General features: G+C 41.8%; 1 protein-coding gene across 1 annotated transcript in view; it reads right to left on the bottom strand.

Annotated features, from left to right (window-relative positions):
• The window catches only part of ITGA9 (integrin subunit alpha 9), a gene marked incomplete at both ends in the record, with an annotated part of 230,158 nt that overhangs the window by 161,309 nt on the left and 44,744 nt on the right, over positions 1 to 24,105 (bottom strand). Inside the window, 4 exons of the mRNA XM_084260536.1 lie at positions 12,171 to 12,331; positions 18,890 to 19,044; positions 22,005 to 22,050; positions 22,582 to 22,672. Of these exons, the coding sequence (XP_084116662.1) occupies positions 12,171 to 12,331; positions 18,890 to 19,044; positions 22,005 to 22,050; positions 22,582 to 22,672 (453 nt within the window). The remainder of the gene's footprint in view (positions 1 to 12,170; positions 12,332 to 18,889; positions 19,045 to 22,004; positions 22,051 to 22,581; positions 22,673 to 24,105) is intronic.

Raw genomic sequence — 24,105 nt, 5'->3', positions numbered from 1 at the left:
TTTTCTTAATAACTTACTAATTTTTTCTGACCTTTCTTTTTGTTCTGTTTTCAACTGGCACTAGAAGGATGAGAGTACATGTGTTCCCCAGAAACACCCCTACAAAGTGTCTAGACAAGCCCGAACTGGGAAGTTTAACAGAAGGAAACCTTCTCATGGGATCTCCAGTCTAAACTTTGCTTTCTGAAAAGATTTAGACAGCTTATATACTCTTTTGGAGTATTTTGGGGATGTCTATTTTAAGGAAACAACCCCTGAAACATCCAAACCTTGTAAGTTCCTCATCCATCACGGTTACTGTTTCCCTGGCCGTTTATAGCCATGAACACGGCTGCTGCTTACACAAGGGTCTGTACCAAAGGCTGTTCCTGATCTTACACAAGGGTCTGTACCAAAGGCTGTTCCTGATCCTGACAGCTTGTAATCCAAAATCCTGTTGCTGAAGAGAAGTCAGTTTTAGGAGGTATCACCACAAGAAACAGACATGTTGCTGTACTTTAGTAATCCCAATGACTCTGTGGGATGAAGTCAATGAGGAATTGTGTCTGTGCCTCTGGCACAAGTAGTAGTGGCTCCCACATAGTACTAGCAGTCAGAAAAGCAAAAGGAGATACGCAGAACCTTATTAAATAGCATTTTGCCTTCATTGTCTTTGCAACATTTTCAAGGCTGACAATATAAGAACCACTGCATTAAAGACTTTGGGACTGACATAAAGTAAATGCTTACAAGAGTAAGAGATTAATAGCAATCATACTTAAGTGTTAAGCTGGCTGCCCACTTGTGCTGCTCTCCAGAGCTGCACTCAGGAATGCTCCTTTCCAGACAAAAAAAAAAGTGTCTTAACACCAAAAGTAAAATAGATACAGATTATGCAGTCAGAGATGTTACATTTTTAGACAGCTGGCTTGATGGGTAGGAGGAAGACACAGCAGAAGCCCTATGAATACATTGTCCTCGTTCTCTGAAGCAAGCAACTTTGTGTTGAACCTACCAGCTTTCAGTCAACACTGGACACTGGATTTTCGGATTTTTTTTTCCCAGAAAGGAAGACAATCCCCCCCCCCCCCGCTGAAATATCATAGGGCAAAATTAAGACTGTTCCCAAAATAGTAAGGAAAGAAAAATGAGCCATCACAAATATTTAAGTAATTTATATAAACGTTTAAAAATAAATTCTGGCATTCGTTCAAGTTCTTGAAAGGGACAAATAAAACCCAGAGTTTTCAATATTTATTGCTTGCAATGGCTACAGGATCACAGCAGAATTTCATGCAGTATCTCCATTTCAGGGATGCATTTTGCCACACTTGACTAAGTATGTATTAGTCAAGTAGAGATCCAGGCAGTACAACCTGCCCAGTGCATTTAGAAGGAACACCAGGGGTGGAAGTAACATCCCAACTGGCTTCAACACTGACCCATTCCCCCACAGCAGAAATACTTAATGGGTTCCAGAAAGCTTTTGAAAATGCCCTCTAACATGAGTAGGGCCTGCTCTGGTTTCGTCACTCGTCCTCTAATACCTAAAAGGTAGCCTATAAGAAACCTGGAGGAAAACTGTTCACAAGGGCAAGAAGAAATAGGATGAGGGGTAATGGTTTTAAACTAAAAAATGGGAGACTTAGGTTGGATATTAGGAAAAAATTATTCAATATGAGAGTGGTAGATCACTGGTACAGGTTGCCCAGAAAGTCAGCGGAGGCCCCATCCCTGGACATATTCAAGGTCAGGCTTGATGGGGCTCTGAGCAACCTGATCTAGTGAAGATGCCCCTGCTTACTGCAGGGACTCGAAGGCCTTTAAAGGTCCCTTCCAACCTAACACATTCTATGATTCTCAAAGCCTAGGATAGCTTTTGCTATTGATTCCTATTGCCAGGTTGTAGTTCACGTGCAGTGTCTTGGCAGACGGCAGACTGGGCTCCTGAATATGGCTGTGCTCCAGGGCTCAGCCTCTCAACGCCAGCTCATGACTTTCACTGCTGCCATTTGAGAGCAGACAGGGACAGCTTTCATAGAAACAGAGTGGGTAACACAAGAAAACAGAAAACACCTCCTCCAGCTCCCTTCCTGCAGCTGAGCAGAAGATGGGTTAAATGCTCATGTACACCAGGGCCCCCACCAACCTTTCCAAGTCACAGGGAGCTCAGGAGTTGCTATTTTCAGCTGGAAGGTTCAAGGCTTTTCTTCGCTATGAACTGCAGAGCTCAGATGTGGGTACACCAGCAGCCTCACCTGGGAGAGCTGCTTCTGAGGCTGGGGAGGCAAGTCATGTACCACAAATAGTAACTGGACTAACTCGCTTTCACAGGGGTAATGTTTTTCATACAAAATCGGGTTATCATGTGAATTTTTCAGGCTTTTATACTTTGTCAGGGATTGTTTACCCCCAATGGCACTTGCAGGAACATTCTATACATTTTTTAAAAATTATTATTTAAGGACTGAAAACCTCAAGGCTTCCTGAAAACATTCAAGATACCTTAACAGACAACCACAGCTATCCAGTCAGTTCTCAAAGCATCCACAATCTACTGCCTGCCCCCAGTGAAAGGGGGAGATGCAACGGGATATATATAAAACATATATTTTAACACCTTTTATTCTATTTTTAAACTCTTTGGAGTCTTTTAGTTTTAAAGGCAAGATGCAGTAAAATAACTGAACTTGCTTAAAAAGCATACAATGGCCATTCATTATCAGATATTTATCAGTTTTTCATGGAAAAGGTAAGCTTTCACAAATAATTTCAAGGAGGACTTTATTTACAGGAAACCACTTGTGTTACGTAGGAGAAATCATGAACACCAGCAAGTGCCACTTAGAAGTGGTCAATAACTTGACAATAAAGGCAGACTAGAAGATCTTCTGGTTACATTTTCTGCAAAATACTTGAGTTACTAAGTTTCATTCCTGGTGGAATCTGATCAGAGAAACCTCTCCGGTGCATTAACACTGAGTTATTGCTTAGGAATCACCCAGATTTGTGTTATATGCAGCCTTTACAAAATTCACGTATGCATGTATGGAGCCTTCAGAAAATTCTTTTAAAGCTGTATCATTCACATGCAGCAGTGCAAACTATAACACTAAATGAAAACAGACAACACACTATACTGTGAGCCAGTCGGGATACCAGCAGAAGAAACAAACCCTCAGAATTAGATTACACCTATTCCTAAGATTTGACTGCTTCGCTGCTTTGAGGATAGCTTTCAAAAGGTTTGCTTACTTTCAAAGATGATAATTTTTTGCAAAACGAAAGTGACCAGTGAAAGCAAGCACTGCAGCCATAAACATTTGATGGGAGAAAAAGCCCCTGTAATAATCACACAATACCAAAGTGGAGAGGAGCAAGCAGATTCACCTAACGTATCCAACCCATAAAAAAAGTCTTGTATAAAATGCCAGGAAATAAGCCTAAGCTTCAGTCAAAGACCTTGCAGGGAAGTGGAAAACAATTTAAACTCCTGATAACTCCTGCTTAAAAACTCTGGAGGAGCACAGCTACCATAGAATCATAGAATGCTTTGGATTGGAAGGGACCTCAAAAATCATCTAGGACAACATGCAGGTTCCAGACTCAGAATACTATGTATTCCTTAAAATAACTGGGACTCCAGAAGAGGTCACAGAGCCCTACAAGGGGAATCGTAATTAAAATTATACAAGAAGCTGGAAGTCTATGATCAGGGATGTAACTTTTGATCACCAGCACAACCAATGCTCTAATTATACTAGTGTATATGGCAATGAGGGTGGGGGTGACGTTAACAGCACAGGATATGGGCCTTTCCTCAAAAGTCTCTGGACATCAGAAGTTCAAGATTAATTCAGTTCCACAACCGAAGTTACATATTAGGCGAGAAAGGAAAAAAAGGTATTTTCTGCCAAAAGAGCTCTATGTCTGCAACCTATTACTCCCATTTATTCAAACACATTGTCAGGCACTTTTGGTTATGAATAAGGGCACTGAATTAACATTACATGCTGCTATCCAAACCAAACCAAACCCAGCATCTGCAAGACTCTCCCCCTAGGAGACCCAAGTGTCGTCTGGCTACAAGGAGGTTATACATTTGGAACATACCCAGCAACCACAGCCCGCAAAATTAATTGTTTTCTTTTTAGCCTAGAGAAGAGTTTTCTGTTGGAAGTTGCCTCCAACGTTTCCCAATGAAGCACCTTGCTCATTTGTTCCTAAGGGTAGCAAAATGAAAGGGTGATAATTTTAGGTATTCCCCAGTTTGGACAGGATAAACTGACCATGTACATGTGTGTATCCGAGATTACCACACAGACTGATATTCCTCCATGTGTTATAAACAGGAAAACCACTAAGACAAACAAGCTGTTCCCTATTGTAATTTTCTGCAGCAAGACTCCAGCATTAAGTGTATTCACCTTAAGTGTAAATTTGTCCCAAAGTAGTACTAATAAACTTTTACAGCACAGTTTGCCATCATGTGTTTAGTTTGTATCAGTCAGCACAAAACACAAACTTAGAAAGTTTCTAAAACAGTAGTGTTGCTTTCATTGTTGCTTCTTTCCACCTGAGAAAACAAGCTGTTTGGTTAACTAGGAGTGCCAGAGAAAGCAAAAATATTCCTATCTATCATTACCTGCCTTTTGAAATTACTTTTCCTAGCACAAAGTGCAGCACCTCTTTTATCTCTGTCTGGACACTCCCTAAAAGTGCCATCACTGGGAAATACAATGACCTCTCAGACAAAAGGTCCACAGATGGCCTCTCCAAATCGTATGCTCTGGTATACACCTTCCTAAGAGCCATGCTCTATCTGCCCCTCCTGAGTCTCTAGAAGGTTTAATCTGCAAATTAAATATCTTTTTGAGGAACCACATATCAGACAAAAATGAATTGGTGGGGAGACAGGAAAGCCAGGCATGTGCCTGCTACTGAATGGTTCAGAGTGGCAACAAAGTGTTATGCTTCAGTAAGAATTTACATGCAATAAAAGTAATTCTCAACTGCATTAATACTGAAGAATTACCTATTTTTGAAAGACTTCTTGGGGCAGAATATATTAAAGGGACAAGTTTATCAAAGGGCTCAAGATTAAAGTTTTGGATCCCTTTAATGTTTACCAGGGAACAATGCAGTTGAAAAAACAGGCAGGTAAAAAGAAATACAAGGCAGGCAAAGCAGAATTTCAGCAGCTACTATGCTGCAAATCTACTCCCTGCGCCTCATTCAAGACAGCATTTAGTTCATTTTGGGAACATAAAATCTCTGCTTGGATCCATGAACGTGATTAACCATGCCCTTTGACTGCAGCAACACCAGAGCAACCAAGTTTCTGCGCAGGCCATGAACAGTGCACTTGGCCTTTTCCATACAAACTGGCAAAAGCTGAAGATCAACAGTGAACTAAAGTCAAAACCCTGTTAAAACTTGAAATGGAATAGCATTTTTGTTTAGTTGGTTGGTTGTTTTTGTAACACAGAAGCGTCATACAAAGCAGAAAACACTTAAAAGCACTCTCTAACCAGAAAGGGGGAAGCATTTGCTATCCAATTGTATCATCTATCAGTGCCAGGGGAATAAAAAGTGGTTTCATCAAAATCCTGGGAAGATGAGCAGGGCAGGGCATCTGGGCAAAATCTCTGCTTTTAGCTCAAAACTGGAAACCTCCTGCTGGCCTCAAGGCACAAGACCTTTTGGACTGCCAAACAGCCCTATTAGCTGCTCTGCCCAGTAGAGCAAAGCACTAACACACTTCATAGTACAGTATCTACCACAATTTGTCCTCCAGCATAGCTGCACTACCAGACCTGGCAGCACTTAACCAGCAACATGAGGTCCCTCTGAAAGGATGCTAATTCCAGGTATATTTGGCAGTTTCATTTTGGCCACACTGTGGAGAACAGTTTCACCCTTTGAAAGGCAGTCTTACTTGTTCTTGGTGAACCTTGCAAGAACCTTTGAAAAGCCAAAGACAACTCCATCATCATTAACAGTATTTAAATCTTGAAATCATTAATGTTCAGCTCAAAGATGTCAGTCTTCCCACCAACTCCTAATACACTTTACTGGTATGTCTAAATCCCGGTACTGAAGCAGCAATGAAAAAGTACCCAGTTATGCAGCTAACAACTGTTCTTCTCTTGCTCGTATGAGCTACTCAGGAAAAAAGGTAGCTTCTCTTCTCCCTGGCTCATTTTTCAAGGTAAGACATCAGTTCTACACAATGCTAGCCAAAGTATATCCAAAGAGAGAGGGCTGATCACTTTACAACAGAGTACAGCAACAGAAAACATCATATTTATCCAGCCAAATTCATATTTATTTTGCTCTGCTGGGGGGTAGACAGGTTGTGCTAATAGATTACAAGCACACTTTGCAAAACAGAATTGTTCTGGAAAGCATGCTTCTGCAAATAAACCTCTGTGCTCCATGATCACCCAGCCTATCCCACAGCCCTTTATGACTGAACATACACGACTGCATTTGCCTTGGCCTAATAGTTTCTCCAGTTGGTTCAGCAAAGGGACAAAGAGAAAAAATAACTATGAAATAACAAAACAGAACAAACTCCAGCACTTGGTGCTGAGTCTCATCACTGTAGTCATCATTGCTGGCAACACTGCACAGCAGCTTTTGCCTTTCCAACAAACTTCTGCAGGCTGGAACTGGTTACTGTTCCTTTTGTCTGCTCAGTGGTCCAAACCCTGCAAAATTCTAGATAACCGTGACATAGCTGTTGCTACTGTAGAAAGCAGTCTCTGGTTCAAGGGTTATCCCCTGACTTGCTCTGATTTGTCCCGTCTCAGGGAGAGATGAGCAGGATGTGATGGGTCCCTACCCAGAGGAGCTGCACTCACTGAAGGACCAGTTTTCACCTCTGCCTCCTCAAAGCGGTGCCTAGCATCCACATGCAAAACAATCCATAATCCAGTACTTGAAGAACCAGCATCCTCAGAAAGACCTTGCCAAATGTGAGCAACAAGGCTCAGCCTGGAGCCACCAAACCTAATTAGAGTGCTTCAGCAGCAATCACTGCTGATAAACTCCATATTCGAAAGGCTCCATGTTGACAGTATGGGAGAAACCATTTAAAAAAAATTTCAAAACAAACAACCCTGAAACATATTCTTAAAAGAAACCAAGACTTCAAAATAAGTTCTTGAGTGTCTCTGGCTGCATCTCTGTATCCTGTAATACTACTATCAGCCAAATCTTAACATAGGGATGTTAATCCACAGGCAGAGAACTTTCTGAAGAAAGTTGATCTTCAAATTGATACCATGTCTACATCACATGTGATGGTGAGACTGAATGTTTTGCTTTCGGAGAAAATACAGATTGCTGTGGATTAAGCACAAAAGACTTTCAATACACACATCCCCCTCAGGTGAGATCAAACATCCACAAAGGGAAAGATACCACAACCACAGGCAGTTACTAAAATTGGCTAGCACTAGAGGTGAAGTTGTGTAACATCAGCACCCAGAGTATCTTTAGAGACCTGAGGTAACAGTGATGCATGGCAGACAAAGGCCAGAAACATACTTAGAAAGAGGCAAAGTTTTGGCTACAGAATTTGCCAGTGAACAAAACACAGCTATGCAATTTCTGTTGAAAAAGTGGCATTTTATTTCAAACTTGACTGCACAGACACAGCACAAGCTCCTCACCTACATGCCATTATAAAAAGGCTTTGGTATCACCACTCCTCCGTAGTTTCCCAGCACCATCCTTCCCATGTGCTGGAACTGGAACCATTAAGAGTTAATCCGATGAGCAACATGAGACTGCTTAAAACAACTAGACAGCCACCAAGATAATGATCTCTGCAAAATATAAATGCTGCATCTGGTTTAATCATCTGCCAGGAGTGCTGATGGTGTTTGAAACTACTACAACATTCACTCTGCACATCCACAGCAATGACTGGTAGCAACAGACAGACCAGCTGGCTGGCCTGCAGTGGGGTAAGAAACCAGACAGTACTTCTTTAATAAATGCTGAACTTGTACAAGAGGCTTTCACTGTTGTCATCATTACACCTTTGGGATAAATCAAGGAAGATGTGACTCCATATAAATCAGCAGGTACAAAGTGCTTTGCTGTCTGCATCAAATTCTCCAGTCCTATCCACAAACAAATCTATCCTAAATACTAGGGGAGCCCACATAAGCAGGAAACTACCAGGGCAGTTACTGGAAGCAGAAAACATCATCTCCTCAGAGCTGATGCCCTGATCACAGCATATCTCAAAACACACAGCTCAAGTCTTCCAAGCACCATCAAACATACTGCAGTTCCCAAGAGAAAACTTTACATTTCAGCTGCAGGCCCAGATATTTAGATTAAGCAGACACTTGTAAAGCATCCAAATCCATTTCTTTTCTTCATCTGTTTATATCTGCTTCTGCACCTCAGCTCCCTCTCCTCTTAGTACCACTAAGACATTCCATTGTCTCACATGTATGTTTGCCATTCCTTCTATAAAAAAGCAAACCCATTCAAAATAAGTTCATCAGATTTAAACTTTTGCTTTATTTTCCTCCAGCAAAACTGACAGCAGGTTACCATATACTGTATTTATCTCCTGTTACTAGTTTCACCATCGTTGAAGGAGACTGACAGTACCATCACCCCTGGGCGGTCAGAGAAAGAACTGTGCAGCAGCTGAGCACCTCTGAGAGATAATGTGGATCAGCTACTCCCAGACATAAGAAAACCAGTGATGCTACTGAATGTCTCAATTAATGGCCACTCACAGCAGCCGTCCATTTTCTACTGAACATATCAGTCAAACCTCCAAAGGTTAAATTAAAACAGATGCAGCTTTGTCATATGAAACCTGACCTGTTGTGCATGTTAGAATCACTGTCCAGATATACTATAGAATACAAGTTACTTAAGAAATCAAACAGGTTCCAGTGGAGAGAGGGTAAAAAAATGAATGAAAAAGAATCAGAAAACTGCATTTCTCCTCTACTTCCCCATGCCCACTACAAAAGGAACTTCAAAGCATTTTGAATTTCTATTTCATTCTCTGTTCTTGATCAAAAAAAACACATTTTCTTATGAATCGTAATTCTAGCAACTGGAACTGTAATTCAGTAGCCTACCTTGTACAAAACCAAGTTCTGAACTACACATATCTTACAAACCTTCCAAGATCCATTTATATCAGTTACACAGTTATGAGGAAAAAGACAGACTCAAATTCATTAGCAGCAAGAAAACAGTAGCTCCTGTCCAAATAGGGGACCACAAATAGGAAAGGAATCAAGCATAAAACACTGAGATTTATCAATTGCAAAACAACATAATGATTACTACTCCTGTCAACTTATTTGCAGTCTGCAGCTTTTTCACTGCTCAGTTTCACTGGGGTATCAAGATCAAATCTGTCAAAATAAACTGCAGTGAGCTTGTACAGGACTGGTTTTCCTGTGGTTTTTGTCATTCTTTCTGTTTTATCCCTCCAACATGCTAGAACTACATACTGGTAAGACAAGGCCTGGCACAGGCTTTCATTTAACTAACGCAACCTACGGAGCTCTGCCATGTGCCATTTGGACCAGACACCTTGTTTCCCTTGTGGGGTTTGTCAAGGCAGCACATGAGGTCATGCACAAGTCCAAAAAGCTTCTCTATCCTTGATCACAAGCAATCCAGAACCGACACCCTAACACAACTATTTACCACTGGGAATTCAAATGAACAATAATAAAATGAACAGATTACGGATGCAGCTGCGAACAACCCAATTTGCCACGAAGGCAAATTCGTCAGGCATACAGTAACACAACACAAAGGAGGAAAGCCTAAGTGAAATACTTCATATATTCTAAGACCACATCTTTCATCACCAATTCCTTCACAAAACTATTCCATCAGGGAGATTTCTGGTTGGAGTTTGAGGAGGTTGAATGGGGATTTTTTTGTTTGTTTTTCAGGGTTTTTGTTTTACTAGCTGTTACTTAAGGATAGCAGCAGAAGATCATGACCCCATTTCTACTCTTCCAGAGTCTTCAGGGTTCTCTTTGATGTTTCTAACGTGATGTGGCCTAATGGATCATATCACCTCTCCCATGAAAGCACAGGGGTTATCTTTCTCTACTACTCTGCATTCTCCCTTACAGGAACAAACAACACTTCCTACTATTTTTCCAACTGCGAAAAATAGCTGCTCATATCACACAGAAAGCCAATAGCCTTGTTTGTTAGCCAGCTGTTTTGCTTTAAGTTGTTGGTATTTTTAAACATGTTTAAATGTTCCTCTTGCCTATAAAGGTCACATTTCCCAGGAACTCTCCAGAAAAATAGTTCTTACCTTTGCCTTCACCACTTCAGCTGGAAATACTACAAGTAACATAGTTTCCTGGGCATGTTATCCTATAACAAATTTCATTCAGTACCCAACAACTACAACAGAACTAACGTGAAGTAAATTGTTACTGGGTTAAGATAGAGGGACACACTCCTTTTCATCTGAACTCAATACACTGAAGCCTAACAGGATGTGCTCATTTGAGAAAGACCAGAATTAGTAAAGTCACAGCAGTATTTTCTAAGTAATGTTAATCACATATGTCTTCATTTTATCTAATGAGTTTTTCCATAGCAGAAAGCAAAAGCTGTTCTAGAAACAAAAAAGAACCCATGGAAGATATCTAGAGTCTTCCCAGAGATCCACACAGCTTAACAGGACATCATTTTCTCCATGGTGGTTCCCTTATTTATTTTATTTTCTCTCAATAGCCCTGCAAAAAATGTTGATAAAGTCAAAGGATGAATTTTATCTCCCGTTCCCACAGTTTTTAGGTACAAAGCAGCTTCCTGGAAAAGTTTACACATTCAGGGATGTCTGGACCTGCTGGATTCTCAAAACAAGACAGTGCCAAGTAATATCCACTGAATTTACATCATCTATGGGAATATGTCCTTCAGTAAGGAGGATATGCAACTCAGCCTCCCAACCTTATTGCCTCACACTGCCCTCTAGACTGGCGATGCTGATTAGCGTTTGTAAGATGTAAGCAGTTAGATAAGTCTCCTTCTGTAGCAATGCATTTTGAGAGGAGTGGGTTTTCTGGCCCATCCATATTTATTCCTGACCCCCATATAATCAGGCCTGGGGAAGGCAGCAGAGACATGTCAGTATGCAGTAACAGGAGAGCAGATGTCTGAGAACAGGAGCTTATCAGAAATTCTATGAGATAACAAACTGCAACTGCCTTAAAAAGAAACGACATGACCGCATAGTCTTAACCAATTATTAGCAATAGTGCGACGCATGTAAGGCGGGTGAACAGAGCATCTAACCAATAGCAATGTAACTCATGTACTGATATAGAAACCTGTATAAGCTGTGTGGGTGTTTCAATAAAGGAGCTCAGCACTTGATCACATTGATCTGAGCTGAGTCCACAAAACTTACGCTCCAGCATCCTTCCTATGCCATTTTCAAATCCATTCTATACATTTCACAATTGAGAAGAAAACTACTGCGCTTACTTTGCAAACAGAATGGCACCTGGGTGACATTTCTTCAACAATAACTGCCAAGTAAAGGTAACTACAGTCCTAGCAGATCCTGGATAAAGTTTCTTACAGGAAGATGTGACCCTGTCTACATCCCAGCATGTCTGAAAAGCACTCTGTATCCCTAGGACCATGACACATGTGAAATTAAAGTTATCCCACTGCAATTGTCAAGCCCACATGAAATTGAGGCTGCTCTTTGAACTCAAGAGCGCAATTGCTTCAGGGCAGACCCCATCTTGCCCTTCCATTGCCATGCAGATTGCATCACCAGCCTCTTGTGCACTCAGACCTTACATAAAACCAAACACCAAATCTGCTGCTTCTACCAAAACTTTTGAGTATAATGACCATAGCAATAAGCCAACTCAGAAGAAGAAAGAAATCCCCTGCAAATACATCTGATCAAAAGTAAATAAAATACGTATTCCTGGCACCAGGTCTTGAAGGCCTGATGGTGCTCAGACTCATAAGTCATGCCAAGCAAGAAGTTTTGAACTTCCACACAAAAAACTTCATCCACCTGTCAGGAAACCAAAGTACATCTGAAGCCAAGCAGCACCACTTTAATTGGTAAATATTAAAAATATATGTGAAAAGTGGAATTGCAGTGAGGCAAACATAAGTAAGGACAGGAGTGAACTGACCTTGACATATGCTAGGTATTGCTCACACTTTTCCTGCATGTACGACAGTTGTAACTTCTCTGTGATCTGCCCCACTGTCTCTCCAGAAGTCACAAAGTAAACTCTGGGTTGCTGGCTCTTTTCCTTCTTTGCCACATCAGCAGTCAAATTATAATTCAGACCTGTTTTAAAAAGGAAGAAAAAGAAAATAAAGGATGTCAGTGAACAATAGTTATTTTCTAGCCACCTACCAATGGATCCTGTTGCCCCAGGGACATGTGTGCTTGAAGAAAGGTCAACTTTTGCAGGACCTCCATCAGTCACTGAGTTTCCTGTGCCTGCACAGAACCAAATCCAATTACTAATGCACGCCCAGGTTTTGTGTCCCTATGTTCCCCAGCCCATCCCTTCCCATAGGAAATGATGTGTAAAAATACAGCTAGACATGCACACTTAATAAAACAAGAAAAGAAACAAAAGATGCTACATTACTAACAGAAAAAGCAAAACCACAGCACAGACAACAGCAGCAGCCTCAAGCTTTGCTTCCCTTCTATCACAGCACAAACCATGCAAATACCAACCAGGATGTGGCATTTCCTGGCAATTACTTTCGTTGATTTGCAGTCACCTTAGCATTTAAAACTTAACTAGAGGTCTCTGCGCTCATTATCCCCCCTTAGATGTTACACATCTGTGGCAGCTTATAGAAGATAAACACCCAGAAACTAATGAGCTGTATCTCTGTAAATCCTGTTTCTACAAGATAGGTAGCTTAGAACATCCAGGCACAAACCAACCAACTGTATCTTCATCCAAAACCAAACGAATTTGTTACCTGAATTAGTTGTACAGTGATTGAATAACCCAGACTGCCTATACCTTTCCTCTTGGTAAAGGCAACAGCAGTTTTCAATGAAGCTGCAACAGAAGTATGAACACTTGCTCTACTGCTGTCTACAGCCTAGTGAAACACTGGCTGAGAGGTCCTTTCACTCATCACAGACCACAGCCTGTACTGATTTCAGCTGCTATCAAGGTAATAATGGGAACACAATGAGATTGGCTCCCTGTAAATGGCTTAATTAGTTGATAGTGTTCATTAACAACAACCAGCACCAGCTCCTGTGCTGATTCATTACACATGTAGGGTGTTTGGCAAATAATTGCTTTGGCTTTTATTTATGTTTTAAGTCCTAAATGATTGATGACAGATAATATGGGCCTCATAAATGTAAACATCTTTAAAGCCAGAATATTATAAACAATGCAAGTGTAACATTCTCATGGAGTGAGGTCTTCTACACCAAATTTCAGTAAGGGTTCATAGCTAGGTTTTGTTGCGGTTCTATTTGGGTGTGTGGCTTTTTTTTAAATCAGTGAAAATCCCAACTTCTCTAAATTAACATGTTTGCCAATGCTATCACCCCCAATCATTTCTTCCATAAAATTTCACTACCTCAAAGAACTTATTTGAACATGTTGCAAGAACTGTAATTCATGGAACTCAAACCAATCTCCCGTTCACTTGCAGTGTGTTGCATTCTGATGGAAAGTTTGATAACAAGTTTACACAAAGCAATCAGAAATATACCCTGGGTAGTAAGAAGAGCCATAGCTGAGGAATCAGCACAACTACCATCACACGGCTCCACCTGAACGTTTTTGCTTGCCTTTGGCAGAATAACCTGCTCAGAAGGAAAGTGCCTTGAAAGCATTTCAAACTCTGACAAGCTCCACACCAAAATTCTCGCTGAATCAGTGTTTGCTCAGTCCTACTAGAAAGCACCATGTAAACAGCAACAAAGGGCTTAAATTTAAAATCCCACCAATCTCTTCTTTTAATTTTTTCAAGTGCACACATCCCACACCCATCCACAGTTGTCTGCCTTCAGCTTTCAAGACCTCACATACACACACGCTGAGATCTGTGCCAGCCACCCAGGCCCTGTGTAGGCAGAGGCAAAGAGCCCCACGGATTGATGAAGCCCTCTTCAAAGGAGGGGCACTGAAGGCAGGCAGGGCTGCAGGACTTGCAGGGGTGCCTGGGGAGGCTCAGAGGCTCTCCAACGGAAGTATGACGTATTACCGACACTGAACAATTCCTTGCTGCAGGCATGGCGATGCATCCCAACACGAGCCCCATACCAGGCCTCCGAGCAAAACGATCCCAGCTACTGTCTCTCTAAAATAGCAGTGGATGTTTTCAATCAAGCAGCACAGTTCCCATCCTCCACCCCGCCTCCCTTTTATTTTGACAACTTGTTTCTATGTTATATCCAATGATGTCACATCAGTGGAAAAACTGAAATATCATGAGTAAGGATTTTTTTTTCCCCACCTCAACTTCATTGCTTCCAAAAAGCAATCAGGGTGGGGACATAACTGGCCAAACTTAGCGCTGCTGGTAGTTTATGGCAGGAGACAGAGAAGCAAGTTTTCACTAGCAAATTAACTCTTCGAGGTAGTGCCTTCAACTATTTGTCCAGCATCTGGTTAGAAATGTTTCTGGGGATCTGCCCATCCAAATTCACATGATCAAAATAAAACTCCGTTATGGATTTGCTGAGTTCAGATGAAGGGCTTGTTTCTTCCAATTGTAGTTTCTTTTCTGTAACTAAAGTTAAATGCCTAAAAGCTTTGATAACTGCTCCCTCTGAAAAATTTTTGGTCATACCTGCAAGAGGACTGCAAGCCGACTGCAAGCCAGCAGATGAGACAAGATACTCCAGCCAGTAACATATGCACCAACTAAATGGCAGAAGGCATTTTATAACAGATTTTCATCCTTAGTGGCACATATGTATCCATGATGCAAGAGTCATCCCCTCACAGGGCTGAAGACAGCCCTGAAGCAGGGAGAAGTGAGGAGGGATTGAAATCAGGAAGCTGTATCCCATGAGCTAACATAGGAATCATCACAGCTGGCTGTGCTAATGGAGGGGTTACACATCCTTGCCTGGCACATCCCTTCTTCGGCTGCTCAGATGATGCTTCAGCACACAAACAGCAGGCAGCAAAATGCTCATCAGGGATAAGCACACCCATAACTGCTTGTTCAATTACTAGCTATACTACTGATTTCCAGGGAAGAAGGGGAGGTACCACATGGAGAAAATGAAGAACATACTAATAACAAAAAGCTATTGGAAGAGGAACGTGTTTCTTTGCTATCTCTACCACTACGTGGAGAAAGTGATTCATGCACTTAGCTTGAAAATTCTTAACTGAAATATTAAAAAAAGAAATGGCCCTAGCAAATGACAACATACATAGGACATTCCCCCATTCTCTTCTAAAAAGCTTTCCTTTTCCCCTTATGTTGAACTTTAAACAAAGTTCTCTCTAATAGTGTTGTCCTTGGCTGCTAAGTAGGGAGCCATCTTCACTGCTCTCTACACTGAGCAACACATTTCTACAGCATCCCTGCTTCTGAGGCATTCAGAGGGTAGCACCAACACACGCTTGCAACCAAGCGGACTGGAAAAATGAGAGACAATCAGAAATAATACTTCGGCACCAAACTACAGTGGGATACAGGTAAAAAAAGGAAGGTCCACTTTCATCAGGTATGTTTCTTCAGTCCTAGAAACTTACTCAAGCAGAGTGAAAATATGAAAATAACCCATTATCCCACACCAGTCTTTCAGGGGTTGGTATTTGGGATAAGGGGTCTACCCTAGAAATGGATCAACCCGCAGGCGATGCACATCTGAAGAGTACAGGAGAAACTTTGAAGCAGTTTCTTGAGGTACTGCTCACATCTGCCTACCTCTAGCCAAATGCCCCAAACCCTTCATTTTCACAGCCACTAGAATTCACCTAATTATCACATTGGCTCTATTGTTGTTCTTATTTTAGAGAAAGCTATCCAGACTGTGGGCAAAAGTTCACTTCCATTCTCCCGCAGAGATGAATGCGGCAGCAGTGGCTGAGACAGAGATGCCAGCAGCCTTTCTTTTCTTGTCCTGGTCACCCAGAAGCACACAGTCTAAACAGGGTGACGTCTGCTCATCCAGCCTGGAAAAGGTCTTTCCCCTCATCCCAGGGACACCAGGGGAGACAAAGCCACAGCCCCACAAGTGAGGGAGGAACAGCCTGAGCAAGATTCTGAGCCAAAACAGCGAAAACTTGAACTGCTGTATTTCTAATACAGCCAAGACATACCAGAGGCTGTAGACTCAGATCTCCAACAAGCGGTGCACCAGAGCAAAGGGTCAGACAATGCCTGGCACAGAATGCAGAAGACTTCACTTCAGCATGGCTCTTCATTCAAATAGACCCATTTCAGCAATAAATTCGGTCTTCTGAAGACTACAGCATACAAACAGTATTCACAAAATGGATGGGAATTACGCTGTCATTGGCAGTATCAATAAACACAGATCCTCAGATAGCTGCTACCTGACCAGTAGTATTGGAACTACAACTAGAAGATAGAAAATAAAAGTGGAGAAGGTTTACACTTAAGTGGTAGGCACTGTTAGAAATAGATAACTTTCCTTCACATGCCAGTTAAAATAACCACATGTTCAAATAATCACTGAAGACATACATTTGCTACAGAAAAATGCTGCCTGTCTGTTCAGCTTGACTTTCTAAATATTGTGTGGAAAGTGACCAACTTCAGCTGCCCAAAACAAAGAGCAACACCCAACTTTTCACCAGTAAGCAGCAGTCCTGAGTATCCATGCTGACAAGCCTTAGGGGATCAGCACTCCCAGTGAGTTCTCACTGTCTGACTGGACAGACTGCCTTCAGACATCCAAAGATGTGATGATCCCAACACTTTTAACCACAAAACATTGACATAGCATTGTAACACCTGCATATGCCTTTCAGAACCTGAATCAGACCACAATATATTTCTAGGGATATTCTATTTTCCCCCCACATTTAAACATGCAGGAGAGGAGCCATTGCAGTATTTCCATTAATTGCTCCACCCTTTGTCAATTGATACCCTTCCATTGCAACATAATTAAAATGGCCTGACTTAAGCTTATTTGAGATACTTTATTCAAATCTTATCCCCAAAGGGTTTTACAGTCAGATAGTTCTGACTGCAACATTTTCAAGACAAACCATTTTGCTAGAAGCATTGTGTAAAAGGACAATTGTTGGAAGTTTTATAATCATCTACTTAACAGTAAAAATGTTCCCTGTAATGAAATGGATGTTACTCATTGAAGAAGATGCACATGTGCTTTCACCACAACAAATCATCACGACTACAGTTTGTATGACAACACAGAGGAATTCAACTGGCTCTTACAAGACACGATGAACAGGAAGATAGGTCTCCTGTGAACAAGTAGAACTACTATTGAGATCAGAAAAAAAACTTCTTAGCCACAGATCCAGAAAAATGGAATTAAAGCAAAGGAAACCATTTTAAACACTACCCCAGAAACCCTAGACATTCAGAAAATCTATACAGTGATTATCAGAAAGGAATCAACAACCCTGGAGTACTCTGAGATCAGCGTTTATTTAGCTGACAGAGTAGCAGACAGCACAAAAAATACTTTATGGAAGCATGTATCTGTCTGCTGAGAGTCACTATTTACAGCACAAAAATAGAATCTGAAGTCTCAGCTGCACCAGTATGTTCCAATCCAGAGGAAGCTTAAATTTATTAACTCCACTTTTTTGAGCTGGTCAGGTGACAAAGTGACAAGCTGTAAAGAGCAACTTCAAGCAGCTTGTACTTCTCACTCCACATAAATGGCAGGAGAAGTAACAAGAAGCCTTTTTCTTTTCCAACTTACTTTAAATCCAAATACTGCATCAGACATCCAAATACTGGGATGCACAGATGCAACTCTCACCCTTCTTGATTAGTGGCTCAAAAAGGCTGAGGTACAGAGCAGGAGGAGGCTCTGCTTCTCCCAGCTCTTCCCCACACCAACTGCAGGGACACAGCATGCTGTGAGCCTTGAGGTATCTTCCCTGAGCAGCACACTGCAAATCCTCTGCCATTCCTAAAGCATGGTGAAGGTAAAACATCCTGGCTGAACTAAGTAAATGCAGACCTCGCTATATTTAGAAACATTATATCTATCTCATACCACTTCATACAATATCTAAGATCTGTCAACACTGAGATGTAAAAGACATAACTAATATTTAATTTAAGATGTAAAGGCTTGCACACCTGACAACTCCATTCACCTGAGAAACTCTAGTTAGTTCTCTGATAAAACAAGTGATGTGGAAGATACTCTTGCTGTCAGTAAAATACTGGGCTACTTACAATAGTTTTCCTGACAGGTAAACTGATGCACAGGAAAGGATTTGCTCATGTCTGGTGGGAATACAGATTTACAGTGCTCTGTTTCCAAAGCTCCTTATAGAGTTTAAAAAACTATAAGTCTGGAGCTAATCACACCTGATTTCTAATGACATTGAGAGAGGGTATGGATACAGAAGTGGGTTATCAAGAGGTAAACAGGGAACATGAATTTACAAAGCATCAATTGCTTCTAAGTTCTCTGTCCTTGCAGTAAGCCCAAGGACACATTTCCTTCCTTTCACTGAGGAAGGAACTGCCCCGGTATTACATCATAAGGTAAAAACCTGCTCAAGGAAGTTCCCAGGGAGCCTCCAATGGTATAGCCCAGCTCACCTTGAAACAATTTATTTCACATAAAAGCTCTGTTCAGGAATCCGAAGGGAGCCCTTGACTCCAGGTCAAGATCCTAGTGTGCCCCTGCCCTGGGCTGGAACAGGTACCTTACCTATTTCTCCAGGAACATGCTTGCCACTGAAGCGAAAGCAGGCTGTGACATTGAGGCAGTTCACCAGCTGCAAACCATCGTGGCACTGAGGAGCTGTGATGTTGATGGACGCGGGCAGGAAAATCGAGATGTCCATGGTAATGACAGGCCTGGATCTGGAGACCAACAGAGAAATGGAATCATCATTTGGATGGAAGTTCTCAGCCAGTGGAAAGTAAAATAAGTGCACAATTTCAAGCAGACATGAAAAAGAGATTGCATTTGAACTGTAAGACAAATGAGTGCTTAGCTGGCAAGGACTACTCGTATCTGAATGAAAACCATAATGTCAGCTTGAAGTTTAGTGCTCAGATACAGACTGCAGGCAGGCAGCTGGGGAAACTGATAATATATAATAATCATCATCATCTCCAGCAAAAGTGGCATAAAGCCTTGCAGGAGACTGAAGAGAATAACAAAATTAGCACAATGGCAACCAAGGACAAGAACGTCATGCAAGTGAGACTGCTTGCTAAGCAGTCGGGATGGTCACAAACAGGTAGGCAGAGACCTTTGGTTCCAGAGAACAGTGTGCAGTCAAATTTGTGACCTGAAAGTCAAGGGGCAAGCACAGGGGTGGGAGATAGATTCATACATAATTTTTCCGACAGTGTAAGATAGACAACAGACACCACATTCATTCATGTTTCCTGGAGAAGGGAATGTTTGACTAACTCCCTCCTGGCAAGCAGTAAGGATTTGAATGTGCTTTTCATGCGGCTGGACTCCATTTCAGGGGTTAGCCAGTCCACTGTGAACAAAAGCTTTAGATCCTTGCAACTGCAGCACCAGGTTATGGTTACTATTCCCAGCTGAAGATAACTTCAGCCAGAATGGCAGAGCAGGGAGAGTGCCATCAGCACTCAGGTGGGTCTCCTCTCTCACACAGCACGGAAGCCCTTCCAAGGTGGTTGGGAGAAGCAGCCCAGAAACCCAGGCTCTCCTGAGCTGTCCTCAGCACAGGAATTAGCCCAAAAATTCACCGAGTGTTATTCTTCATGGTTTCAATTTTGTACATGTTCAACATGAATGTGTTCTTTCAAAACCAACTCCAGTAGTAAAAAAAGAATACATGTGCAGCAACCAGCAGATTCACTTCTACAGTGTAATCCCAGCAGCCATGAAAGGCCAGACCAAGTAAACCAACCACTTCAGGACTCTCACTCTGCAGGCCACAATTTAGAGGCAGGGGAGAACAGAGAAGAACAGAGAGGGGACTGTGGTTACAGCTAATTCATATTGACTGGAACAGACTTCACATCAATCTCCAAGACAGCTGCTCAGGCTCTTTTACCACAGCCTGAAATAACAGTACAAATTCACCTTTTGAGATGGAGGGGAAAGATAAATGCTAACCCTGGAAATATATAAGGTAATAGGAGGGGAAAAAAAAGGAAAGAGAAGGAAAAAAAGAGTGACCTTCCTAGGATCATTTCACACCTTGAAAAAAACCCACTCTTTCCAAATGCTTGAGGAAACAAAAAAGTAACTGCTATAATTTTATCTAGAAAAATACTTCTCTAGCCATGATGCACCGTGTGATCTTTCCTTAACATGAGCTCACTTGGTTATTCGCCGGGAAACAAAACAATAACAATGCATCTGTCAAGCAGCCATATGCATACTCGAGCAATACTGCAGTAACAATCTGCCCCGAGTCACTGCAGCTTCCACCAAAGCCTTTAGTATCACTTGGCAAAACATTTGTTAGCTTTGGCCAAAGGACTTCACAAAGGCTTCTGGATGGGAGAGAAAGGGCATTTCTTTATCCTAATCTGAATCTAAACGGCAAGAAGGACACACTGCAAATTGGCAGTAGCAGCAATTAATTAGGCTGCCCACAAAGGCAGTCGGTAACTTGCTAATATCTGCAACACACAGGCAGTGGCCAAACACGTGGCCAGAGGTCACCAGCCTGTTGTGATGTATGTGGTTTTAAGCATCACAGCAAGCCTTTCATCAGATAGCCCTTCCCCACCCAGCAAGTAACAACAATGCAGGGGACAACTGCAGTTTTCTTTCTAGCAGTTTGAGAGGGGCTGTGAGAACATCTCTGGGGCATGGCACACCATTTTTTCAGAAGCAGCTGGCTTCCTCTGCATGCATAATGACAGAGAAAAAAAACTCCTCAGAAGAATTGACTACCTGCCACGGTGATCATCCAGAGCATTTCTTCCCCCCTCTCCTTCTTCTGTTTGCTTTGTTTAACTGATTCAAATGGAAACAGAGCCAAGTTTTTTCTGCCTTGATCAGGAAGCAAGCTGGCACATCCGTTCTGCAGTTCCATCATTTGTCTTGCCAGTCTCACCACATCCCTGAATCTTCCATTAAGATGCAGGAATCCCTAGTGACTACTTCTAATGACATCTAGATACTGACAGCATTTTTCCATTAAATATTAACACGGTTAAGGGAGCTACTGGCGAAATTCAAACTTCCCATTCTCTTCCCCAGATCTGTGCATCTGAAGCCCAATCCTACTCTAGGTCTCCACCTGCATAATTTGGTGGGTGAAGCTATCACACCTGTCTCTGAGATGAAACAAACAATTGCACTTAGCCCCCACGCTCGAAACAGCTGTCCAAATCCCACGTGCATTGCAAATGTCTCTGTATTTTGTTTCCCTGGAGACTCTTTGTTCTCCATCCCATTGTAACTTGCAAAATGGCATCCTGGCATCATACGCAGCCAGCTTTTTGCTCAAACACATTCCCTTAAATCATAATTTATTTACTTTATGCAAATATAAGAACAATAAAAAGGCCTTCTCACAAATTCAGAGCAACCTTTCTAAAAAAAGCAGTACGATGTAACATTTCCTTCTGGCTCTAACCCTTTGTTTTGTTCATGGCACTGGGAGCCCCGTGTATTGTCATTCCTCACTACACTGCTTAAATTAGATTGTGCTTTCTTTGACACCATCCTTGTCTAAGGTTCTGCTAAAAAGCAATCCAGCTTGCTGCTTCTGACAACAATAAACTAGGGAGAGTTTATTGGTGGAAGACTTAGACCATGTAAGATATAAACAAACTCAAAAAAAGAGGAGAACAGCGGGTGAAAAAGACATTGATCTCACCTCAGAAGTACCACGTTGTCTGACAAGAAGGCTCCAACAGTCATATCTGAAATTGTTGTAACATTGAGACATTTATAGAGGAGGCACAGAATTCCGTTCTCTCAACTCAGTTGGTAAATTACAGAGCACATATCTAAAAAAACTAAAATCAACCAGCTGGTCCCTGGTTCATTTTCAAATTTCATTATGCCATAATTATTATAACTGGGGGACTAGGTCTGTGACATCACTTCTACTTAATTGTTTAATTTTTATTATTATGTTATTGTCTACTTTTTTTTTTTAAAGACTGTCATCATGACTGGGCAGCTTCCAGACAACTTACAACCTTGGCCAGAAACTGAAATCCTCTCCTTTAATATCTCAATCCTTCATCATGACTGCCCAAACATCAAGCGATTGGCTCAATTTCTTACTAGAAGCTTTGAACAACAGAGGAAAAAGGTAAGAAAATGCTCAGCTTTGCCAGCCTCCTGCAATGGCAGGAACCAGCAACCTGGAAACAACCAGCTCCACTGTTTTCTCAGCCTGCTCCTGCATTTCCCCAGTGCCCTCACTGCCAGAGTAGCAGACGTACCTGGGTAACCATTGCCATCCATATCGACTCCCCCTGATATGGACTGGCCAAACATCTGCAGCATCGGGTTTACTGTTTGCCCAGACAGCTTCTGCAGCAGAAAACACAGGAGTGAAATCAGTCAATAACACGAATAGTCCTCTCAAAAAAAAGCAAACAGAAAAAGCCTGTGAAACTGATTTTCATAGTCACTGGAGCTCTCTTCCATGGGCTGGAAGTGCCTCGCATCTGCAGGCTCACACTTCACCCACACAGCCCTGAGCAGGAAGGCTGTTGACTGCAGGAAGCCCTTCTGCTCTGGATGAGGAGGAGCCCAGCGTTGCCTTGGATTAAAACACACACCTGCATTGCAACCCTCATGCAGACCCAAGCAAAATAAAGAACACATCAAACAGATTTTGGGAGGAGGAAGGGAAGGGAGGAAGGAATTTAACTACACCCTAGAGATTTTTTTTTTTTGCATTACCTTCATCTCTGTAAATTAAGCAGCGTCTTAACAAAATTAATTATTATTTGAAACAGAAAGTCCTGCACAACCATTCCTTTTCACAAAGTTTGCCAGCAAACTCAAAGTCAAAATGATTAATTTTCAGCCCACTTGGAAATTCTGGTTTCCATCAGTTATTATGCAGTACTTTGTGTCAGTTTGGAAGCCCTATCTCATTTTTGTCTCCCTGACTCAAAGATTAATTAACTTCTAACATAGCTTTTTTTTTTGTTAATTACTAACACAAAAAGGCTTTCTCTAAACGTTTTGAATTGTAAATGCCTTTGTCTGAAGCAAATTAATAGATCTTCTAAGGCGGCAATCAGATGTCTCTCAGCCCTCATTCATTATGCTGGGCCAACAACACAAGACCTGAACTCAAACCAACATCTGACTGCAAAAGTTACAGTGAAAGAAAACCTACCCTGTGAAGTAATTTCAAGGGTGGTGGTGGTTCAGAGCTTGTGACATGAGACCAGCCTTTTCCTGGCCCTCCCATAAAAAGATATAATATTGGACAAAAGGTCAGACAGGAAACTCATGGAAAAAAAGACAAGTTGAGAGGAAGAAAGATACCCTGCAGCCCTGACAGCCAGTTTAAATGGAAAGCAATGCTCTGCCAAGCACAAATTTCTTTTCCTACACATGGGCAGATTAAGACAACTGGAAGTAACTTCCTCCCCACATTTCACTTGCATCAGATTTTTCGAGGGTCCCACTTAAGGTGGTAAATCCCCCTCCAGTAGACATCTGCAGGCTATTATGGCCTAGATGGCAAAGGTATAATGCTGCTCTGTTTTGAAGTGCCACAACGCCAATTAAGCTGCTTCTGTTCATAGCCATTGCTAAAGCTGCTCAAGGGAACTCTGGGAACCAAATCGACCTGATATTTAAATGAACAAAAGGGTGGGAAAAAGCTAACAAAAGGAAAAGGGTGAAAAATTATACCCCTGCAGCAACGCCACCATCACCTCTCTCAGCTTATTTAAAAAAGGAAATCCAGGGCATTAAGACAGCTTAGGGCTCTAGTAAGAAGA

Source organism: Gallinula chloropus, assembly GCF_964237585.1.
Source record: "Gallinula chloropus genome assembly, chromosome: 2".
Classification (NCBI taxonomy): Eukaryota; Metazoa; Chordata; class Aves; order Gruiformes; family Rallidae; genus Gallinula; species Gallinula chloropus.
The sequence above is the reverse complement of the archived record's forward strand: the minus strand, read 5'-3'. Positions and strand labels throughout refer to the sequence as shown.